This window comes from Sesamum indicum, linkage group LG15 (assembly GCF_000512975.1).
Source record: "Sesamum indicum cultivar Zhongzhi No. 13 linkage group LG15, S_indicum_v1.0, whole genome shotgun sequence".
NCBI lineage: Eukaryota > Viridiplantae > Streptophyta > Magnoliopsida > Lamiales > Pedaliaceae > Sesamum > Sesamum indicum.
The window spans coordinates 2,221,247-2,231,374 of NC_026159.1; the positions used below are offsets into that span (position 1 = coordinate 2,221,247).

A 10,128-nucleotide genomic window follows, 5' to 3' on the forward strand; every position below is an offset into this window, starting at 1 on the left:
GACCAATCATCCGAAAAGCAACCTGAAAATTTTACTAGTTTTACATCTTAATCTGTAGATTGACAGTATACATTAGGTATGATAGACTTATACTTGGTTTGATCATATATGTGTGTGTACTGTGAGGTATATATACATTGACCAATTCTTTGAAAGGTTGATTGTATTCGGTTTCAGGAACTCTTCACTGTGGTAAAATAAAAAGCAAGATTGATGGGCTGGTAAGGTCAATCTGTAATGCCACTTCATCAGTTTCGAATCAGCGTCATCTGCTGGCAGTAATAAATTCTGCTGCAAGAGATATCCAAAAGGGTTGCAGAAGTTATTATTCGGGTGGTTGAAATTTAATCTGCTGCTGTGCGTCACATTGCTTGGGCTGCCATCAAAGAGATTAGCAGTTTCTGTACAATGTTGTTGATAGTATTCAATGTTTGATTCTCTCAGGAAGTTCGTTTTTAGTAGAAGGGCCCTTTATTTATTTATTCATTCTTTTGCTTCTCTGGCCTTTAGCTAGATCACAGCCAGGCTCTATTAATGGTTCTGAACTTGTTATGTCCATTCTTCACATATTGCTTGGAATCTATTCAGAGACTCTTCTTCTGCCTTGGCATCTATTCTCTGTAGGATCTGTGTCAGTATGAGCCATACATGCAATAAATGGGCAACCTTTTACATATGATGGAGAGACATGGTCCGGTTATTAGGTACCATAATTCAATGTCATAAAAGTCAGTCAAAATAGAAAACAATAGCATCTCGTATGGTGGAAAAAGATTGCCAAGATTTTCCAAATCAAGCAAGTTTATATGCTGCCTAGAGGTGATTTTTCTGTGCTGAGAAGACAGTGCGCGTCTGCTCAATGCTAATACATCTGAAACGACACCAAGGAATGAGGGAATTTAGTTCACTTCAGTAAATTAATACAAAAACATAGTTACACTAAGTATATGATATTATTGAGCTGTAATTGAAGGGGTGAAGATGATAGGGAGCTAGCTGTTTAGGCTTGTGTCTGGATAGATTATGAGGACATCATGGTTCCCCACCTCATCAAATATTGCCAAGAATTGCCCTCCTCTTACCCTTCACTTAATTAATGCCTTTGTGGGCTTGTCTTCATTTCTCTTTCTCAGTTGTAATATTCACAGTACAAGCTTGAAGCAGCTCCTACCAGCTACCACTCTCAACAATTATTGCAAGTCACTTTTGTAACTTGAAAAGTTCAATAATTGTCTGAGACGCATCAATTAATACCACCACTACATTTACTCCAATTTTCATACATTTCTGACTATTGGTTAAGTACTTGTAGATTAGTTTTTGGGCATCTGTGCAGTCTTCTAGTCAGAATTTGGGAAGAATATTGCAAGCATTTGTGTTTTGCACTCAAGTGAATTTGTTATCAGAAAGGTGATTGTCTGCTTATTAAGCTAACCTCAGCATTATTACTTGCCATTTCTGACCTAATTGACCAAACTTTGCAGCCATGATGGGTTGGACTGCTTAACCAAAAATTTCAGTAACATGGATGCATGTTCTTTTGCATGCAAAAATGATTGTTAGGGGCCATTTAAGGACAGTCTCTCCACCTAATAATCTATGCCCATCTGCTCTACATATGCAATTTCAAGAATAAAGTCAAGATATCCACATTAGGGCTCCAAGACAGACGCAAGTAATGAGTTTCTCCATTTACAAAATCCAACCGATTAAGGAAAGAAGAAAAGATTGGGTAAATTACATTCACACCCAATGAGATTATGCTAAATTACACAAATATCCATTGTATTTTATAAAATTATCGTTATACCCCTAAAAGGTGTTAGTGTAATATTTTTCAGGGATATTCGTGTAAGCTTTGTCTTTGAACAGTAGGTGTAGTTATAATCACAACTACAACTCAGGAAAAGTCACTGTAATTTTACAAAAAGTAGGGAGTGTTACGTATTTTGGCATAATTTTTTAAGGGGATCAATGTAATTTATCCTGAAAAATATTATATATACCAGTCAGCTCCTAATCCGAGTTAGAATTTCCTGAAGTCATGATCGATCATCGTTAGGGAACAAACCAATAATAAATCAAATTTTGTATTTCTTTTTTTAATGCAATTTGAAAAGAGAGTCTGTTATCACATCCATCAATATAGAACTTTGGGTATCTCCTTGTCTTGGAGGCCAAAAATATCCTCATAGCTTTGATCCTATCCCTAGACAAAAAAATTGCCTAAATGAGAAATGAAGGCAAGTGCTTAGCTCTCTATGAACATGGGATGTAGTCACCAAGAAGATATGCATCCTTTTGTACATTCATAAACTGACCTTTCATAAAAGAAAAAAAGGTTTAAATGTGTATTTTTCAAGTTATTTGACTTTAATAACCCAATAGTAGAAAATTGAAATAAAATTGATGGGTGTGGCTTAAAATGTTGACTATAAATAATGGTGCATGATCATGTGGATAAAGTGGAGAGATCCCCATGAGGGTTGCCTCAATTTTATAAGGCAAAAGCCAACTAACCTATCTTAATCAACCCAATAGCTAATACTATGTTACAAGAAACCCTACCCCATTACTCCAACATGATTGCCACATGACCTTTCCCCCCACCAAATCATCCATGTGCATTCATGTCTATTTTGAATTTAATTATTGGGATTTTTTAGTTTGTCAAATTGGGATCATCTCCTAATAATTCTTTAAACAATCCCATGTCTTTTTGGTTATTAATTTTATAAGCTTATCAAGATTCATGGAGGGCTTGCTCTAGAGAAAAATAATGGGTTTTTTTATCATGTTCATGTCTATGAAGAATTGAGCAATAGTGGGTTAAAAAAATAAGATGGCCCATCAATAAAATAGATGGCTTTTGACTATGGGTTTTTGTTTTTAAATGAGATATTTGGTTGTACTCTACACCTCCACCACATGAGAAAAGGGGTCGAAAGATAGATCATTGAGTTTAAGTTTGAGATTTTCAAAATAGCGTTAGTTACACTTATAAGTATAAAACTATTACTTAGAATATGGGGTATAATTGAAATTTTTATGTAAATTTTTTGTGGGTGATAATATTTTTCGTTCAAATCCTAAAAAAAAAAGTAAATGGAGAATTTTTGCATCCTTTTCAAAAATTCTCCATTTACCTTTTTTTTTTTGTGGGGAGGGAATTTTCATATATATTTTCAAAGGGAGATGTATGTCTAATTAAGGTACCCTTCCAACTAATTTGATTTTTCTATCTTTAAAAATATTTTATATTTTTTCTATAATTTTTTATGCTTTGATATAATAATATTCAGTGTCCGTTTGGCCCTGTAATTGACCGGGCCAAATTTTAAAATTCCTAAGTATATAAATAAAGTTGATTTCTTTATGAAAGTGAGTGATAGCATAGTAATAATTAGTTTAAAATATAATTATAAGGATGGAAGGATGCATGTTGAAGTAACTTAGATGAGAATTCATGAAATATAGAAAAGGTGATCATCAATAATTAGATTGTTGAACATGAAAGAAGAATTAGAGCGGAAGGTGCTTCAAGAGCAAGAACAATTAACTGCTCAAAAGGAGGATTTTGATTTCCAAAAAATCAACTACTGCAATTCACAGAATCAAGTAATTGCCAGCTGATCATCATCATCCCAAATCTATGCACATGCCAACCTGCTGCTGCAGACACCCTCATTCTTCTGCACTCTCTCATCCATTGGGATCTGATCAAATATCCACCATTTCTTTTTTATAATATCCAAAGAAATTAAGAAGAAGATAATTGGAACTTGATATCCCAATTGGGGTTCATGCATATTCCCAAGATCATCAACTTTTTTGCTAATAACTCTAGCTAGGGGGTATCTCACCTGCCCACCAAACACACTACAGTTAGTTTTATGGATATGAAGAAATATTTGCAGTTTGAACTAATTGATAAAGATCTTTAATATATGTTGAGAATATTATGATATGGGGATCTGCAATGGGATTGTCCAGTTGCATTAGGAATGTGTGGTCATTGTGTAGTTTGCGTCATCAACACTTACAAGAGGGAAATCATCATCAAAACCCACAATGGATCATTCCTAATTTCAAGAATCAAAAAATACACACCCACACCCACACACACAATCATGATGAGTACTATATAGTCATGTATGGAGTATGCATGTATATACCTCTCTTGATATTGATCATGAAAACAATGGGGGGGCGGGGGGGGAAGAGTCCTCACTTCACTTGAGTAGTTCATGAACAATAACTATTGGCATGTGATGTATGCTTTTGGAAAGGGCATCATTGATATGCATAGGAAAATGAAGTAAAGTAAGGGCACATGCAACTTCATCAACCCCTATGAGTTAAGGGGTATTTTGAGGCTGTTGAGCAATAGCCCTCAATGGCTTTTTCACCTGTCACTTTCTGTCTTATCAAACCTACAAATCCCTCTCCTCATTTTCTATCATTAATCCATGATTGCCATATCCATCCTTAATTCCTAGTAACAAAGCATCAATTAAGTTTTCTCTGTGGAATCTTTTAAGTGTTCTTTCTCTCGGGACGTGGTCGTCCGGATCAAAGTGACATAAATGATGAAAAATTAATATCTAATCCAAAGGACAAGGACTGTGTGTGAAGTAGTTGAACTCTAATACTGGAACAAAAACAAATCAAATTCTCAATCATTCTGCTATTACCTTCACAAAAGGTGCATATTGAAGTCTAAATATCGTGTTCATATCCCATGTGGGAACCAACTAATTTGATTGATTTGGGCGTATTCCCAATTCTTATCTTGGCCAAATTATGAGGTTCGATCATATCCAACTTATGACTACTATTTGAGACATGCCTCACACTTTGCCGTTCCATTCCGGCCCCCCATTATGGAACCGCTTTAATATCAATCACAACACACAGGGAAGCAAAAGAGTACACCCTACTCCCCTTACTTCTACCATTGTCCCAACGATTTTGGTGTTACATTGCAATCAAACAGTACTAATAATTCATGTACCACGCATCTATTCTTGGGGTGGGGTATGTATATGGGCTTTTGGGAATAGTAATTTACCCTGCTTTCCCTCTTATTGGGCCTCGCATTGCAGCTCTTTTCGATCATTGAATTGTTCTTTTCCCTCTTTTGTCTCTTTTTCTACCGGGATTTGTAGTCATTGCTAGAACGTCAGAAAGGCAAAATTTACACTTCAATCATGGCTTCCGCCTGTTACCTTTCCCATACCTTTGAGTTATCAAGAGCACACGATGCAAGTCGTGGACTTGCAGAAGCAGAAACTTGTGGACAAAAATCTGTTGTCATTTCTGTTTTGCCAATGATCACTTGGTAAGAAATTCAAAGGCAGTTTGCAGAAATGACATAGGAAATCTCCAGCCAAGTCATGAAATCGGCCTAAGAACGATGCAACATATCTTTCGCCAAACTCAAGCACAAGAAACCAATATTAGAGTCCCTTCAGAAAGTAACCCTGTTGATCAATTCATCAAAATGATCCAAGCTGCATAACAACCCCAATCAGGCATAGAAAATACATTGCTGACTTCCAAAGGATGCATCGTTTAACCAGAAGGGCAGAAACTTACACCACAAAGGAAAGATTTAATCAAATACCATTTGGCTTTGTTTGTATTTATGTTTTTATTGTCCCCATAAATAGCCAAACCATTCTGAATGTTTGCCTATGTTTTTACAGAACACATTTCAATGTATAGATAAGTAAAACACAAGTCAAACATATTAAAAAATCTTCAAACGTATCTCGATCTTTCTCTATCTATCTACCAAAAACAAAAAAAAAATACATCAGAAATAACAAACAACCCATTGTTTCTTAATTCAAGATCAAGAAGAGATGAACTACACAAATTTATTACAACAATAATCAACAAAACAATGGGGGATCTGCTCCCCACATGCTCCACCCAATCTCCAATTTCTATTACTATATGGCAGCCACTATCAGCAAAAAAAGGAAAAAGAGCTATTGAATTTCTCTAAGAAACTCCATCAGTATCTGTGGTTTCTAATATCGAAGCTGCTCAATTCAATAAAAATATGAGCTCACCACCTTGTCTCGCAGCTTCTCCTTTCTCGTCTGAAGAGAAATACTAAGAAGCATAAAAAGTATAAAAGATGTATATAGCTTCTCAAGCTCATAAAGGCTTCAGAGCTAACTCAGAGTAGGTAGGGAACTTGGAGTATTATTTTCCAATTGGTTCGACATGGTCTGAAGAACCCCAGAGTAGAAGCCCCAAGACAAGTTAGTTTCATTTATAGCACTTTGACCAAAGGTATGTTGCTCAACATATTTCCGAACATCTTCAGATGTCAACAACCCTTCCAAATAAACTCGAAGATCACCTCCAGGGCCTGCAATGAAATTGAGTTTCATTAGTTGATTGATCAGCCTTTCATTAACCACAAAAAGGTGAATGCTGGACATGAATAAACTTCATGCAAGCTGGTTCATATGAAGGATTAATTAGACTTACATCTCCTCTAAATAAATAAATTATCAACTCCTTCCCTCCACTTTTTGGAGTTACTAAAAACTCCATCCTAAATTTACCATGTTTATCGAACTCTCCATGAATATTAGTTTTGGAAGGAAAATTATTATGTCTAAAAAGATTTAGTACCAAATCGTCCTCATCTCTCATCAACCAAAATACTCTATGATAACATTTGATACCTAAAGGAAGTGTAAAAGGAAAAAAATGCAAATAAAAAAACAAATCAATGTCCAAAAACAATTGTTCAAAAGAAACATTGGTCGTTTGAGGCCAAAATCTTTGCCGTAGGAGTTAGAGGGTTTTTCCTTTGGCCCTCGGATAGATAGTGGCTAACAATCATTCTTGTACTTGTCCAAGTACTTCTAGTGCTATACAATCTTGAAATACCTTGGAAGCATGATTGGGCTTAATTTATATAGAATAGTAACTGAAAATCTTCTCTTTTTCCCATTCCTTATCTTTTTTTTCTTTCCAATGCTCTTTTCTCAGATCTTTCTTTCTTTTCCTTTTTCACCCATTATTTTTTCTCTTTGTCAGATGGCAACAGGAAAGATGAGGGATGGCTGACGATAATTAGGAAGAAAGAGAGTACTGGGTGTGTAACGGGTGTGAGAGAGAGCAATATGACAGCAATGGAGGGGAAGGAGAGAGGCAGAGATGGTGAGCGTGTAGGTGAGGGAGGATGCAAGGATACAAAAAGAGAGAGGAAGGCAATATGAAATATAAACAAGACGAGTTGGAAACTGAGTTTTAAATGGGAAGGGAAGTGCAATTAACACTAAAAATATCAGCAAGTTGAAGCATTCTTCCAACTAACCTCTATAGATATTCTACAGGCTTTAATGTTCTAGTTGCCCTTCCTGCTCAAAGTCTTGTGAGTCAGTGAGCACAACTACTATAGACCTTTTTATACGTTCTAGAAGAAATGCATCAGTTAGTGGATCATGCTTCCTAGAGATGTTCACCTGTTTAGCCGTGTAGTACACTTAGGAGAGCAATATCACGGGTGAACTTATGGTGACATTATCCCGGCCGTGTATGATTGGGCTCCAACATTCAGGGGTCTTATCCTAATCCTGAGGTTTGGCTAAAACAAACTCTCCTAGGAATCACCTCCCCTATGTGACCAGCTCCAAGCAGAACAAACAGAAGTACAGAGACAAGTTAAATATCCTCCGATCTCCTATGGTATTTGGTTGGGTACTTTTAATGCTACAAAAATTAGAGGGAATGAGAAACAGAAGTTTATATATAGATGCATCAATAAAAGTCATATCAATATAACGAAATGTTTATTGCTCGGAAAGAATTGCCATAGGAACATATATATAAGAAAATAATATTTAAAAAATCTTACCTAATGAATTGTCATTTTTATCCCCGTAATGGTATGAATTGGGAAATATTGCAGTATGCAGCTAAAGGGTAAGCAAAAAACACATTGTTAAATACATAATAAACTAAAGAAAGAACAGAGAATCAGAGACAAGATAAAAAGTGAAGTAGCACGAAATCTCACTGGATTGAGTAAGGCCTTGTAAGGAGAATCATCCAACAATAATGTGTTTGATTCATTATAGTCACCCTTCTTCCAAGGCAAAGTAGGATCATCAGTTTCCCAAATCTTCCTTAGCTCCTTGAAGACCAAGGGCTTATGGCTATTTTCAAGAGTTTTGAACCCTGTTTGGGTACTGTGGAACATATCCTGCATTACATTGTAAGTTTCTGTATCATGAAAGACGAGATTGGTTTTGGGATTAAAATCAATTAAAGTAATAAACAGCACCACATTGAGTTGTGTCATTTCAAGTAAAAACATGACGCTGGGATTTAATTGCACACCTCCAGTGATTTGTAGCACCTGTTGGAGTTGATAACCTCTACGAATGATTTAATAAACGTGATACTTCATTTAATATGCATTAATATAGATTAGATCACACATAAAATAAGAAATGCCAATTCAATTGCTCCTGCAAGCATGGCCAGCTTTATTATGGCATGAACTCTGAGTTTACACAGTTGCCATCTTTAGCACCCCTCTATTACTGTGAACCAAAACATAGCTGGCCCAAAAAAGAAGAGTCTGAAATATATTCCTTATATTAACTAAAATTCATTTTATCACCTCGCCACTATAAACATGTGCAGTCAGCCAGATGCTGAAAAAGCATGAAGAAAAAAGTTGATGGATCAATGAAAAACAAAGACAGATCCAAATATTGAAAAAGATATATATTTCTTAACCATTATCTGTGAAAAGGTATGTAAATACAATCTGTGGAAGGCTTACCCAACAAAATAGCAACTTATCTTTCAGATCTCCCAATAAATACTCAACAACTCTATCAATAATTCTCCTGCATATCAAATAAATTTCAAAGGTTGCCATGAAAAATCTTCCAAGGGACACAAGAAACCTCCGGAAAGTTCAGGAAATATAATTAGTGCTACATATTTTGGGTTTAAGTGCTCACAGAAAATTAAAGAACCAAAGAGAGAGAGAGAAGTAACAAGCAACATTAGAAAAGAAAGAGATAAAGTTCAAGAGTACTTGGATCTTGACGACCATACGCCCACATCAAAGTTCTGAAAGCAAAACTTCAGAAAATCATCACAGAAGGGTCTCTTGAAAACTACAAAAGGAAAGTAATGATTTTATCTGAATTAATACACTGATTTCACATCCTAATAATTGAAATAAAAAACTTCATAAATCGTTTAAGTTATAAATCAATAACACATCTTACTCGCTCGTCCTAATATATGTACATCTCCTCTACAATCCTTTGGTGCTGGCATTACTATGTGCGCAAGTAGACCATTTACATCAAGGACTAGCAGCTTTCTCTTGATAGAAGCAATTGGTGCTATTCTTGGATGCAGTCCCAAATCTTGTGACAGGCATTCTGCTTCAAGCACATCAGGAGAAGAAAGGTGCAGGGCCCCGACATCACAAGTGGAGATGACACTCCTGCTTTCATCTGAACACTTCCCCTGATCAACAACAATTTCAACCTCATTGTTAGCATTATCAAACTTCTCCACCTCTCCAGCGATCTGATTAGCATGGGAACTAAGTTGGCTTTCACAAGGAAAGAGTTCCTCTTCCACCTCCATGGGCCTCAACATAGGTCCAGAACTCTCATCAACTAATTCAGAAGTAACTTTTTTGCTTGAAGCCTCAATAACATCAGGCAGTGATATGGTCTGTTCATCTTTACACAAATCCAAGAGATTCCCCTTATCCTGCATTAAATCTGATGAAGAGGATTCTTTCCTTAAAGAAATTTCAGATTCTTGAGCTGTGCCCTCATTATTCATGATCTTGTCATCAACCACTCCCCCATGGCTTCCATCTGATAAGTGCAAATTTAACATGCTATCCTCCTGGCCGATGCTTTGGATTTCATCTTTCCTTTTTGCTTTCTTTTTAATCCTTTTCCCCCTCCTTTTTCTTTTGTCATTTGCATTCCCTTCAACTGGATTTTCTGTTGATCCTGTATCCATCTTAATTTGGTCCAAGCTTTGAACTTCGTCCTTAATCTTTCCCTTCTTCTTCACTTTTTTCCGCCGCTTTTTCTTTTTGCTCTTCTTAAT

General features: G+C 36.0%; 1 protein-coding gene across 1 annotated transcript in view; it reads right to left on the bottom strand.

Moving 5' to 3' along the window:
• The window catches only part of LOC105177531, a gene marked incomplete in the record, with an annotated part of 6,125 nt that continues 1,696 nt past the window's right edge, over window positions 5,700-10,128 (bottom strand). The window contains 6 exon segments of the mRNA XM_011100723.2: window positions 5,700-6,385; window positions 7,886-7,946; window positions 8,048-8,233; window positions 8,822-8,888; window positions 9,083-9,164; window positions 9,279-10,119. Coding sequence (XP_011099025.1) covers window positions 6,186-6,385; window positions 7,886-7,946; window positions 8,048-8,233; window positions 8,822-8,888; window positions 9,083-9,164; window positions 9,279-10,119 — 1,437 coding nt within the window.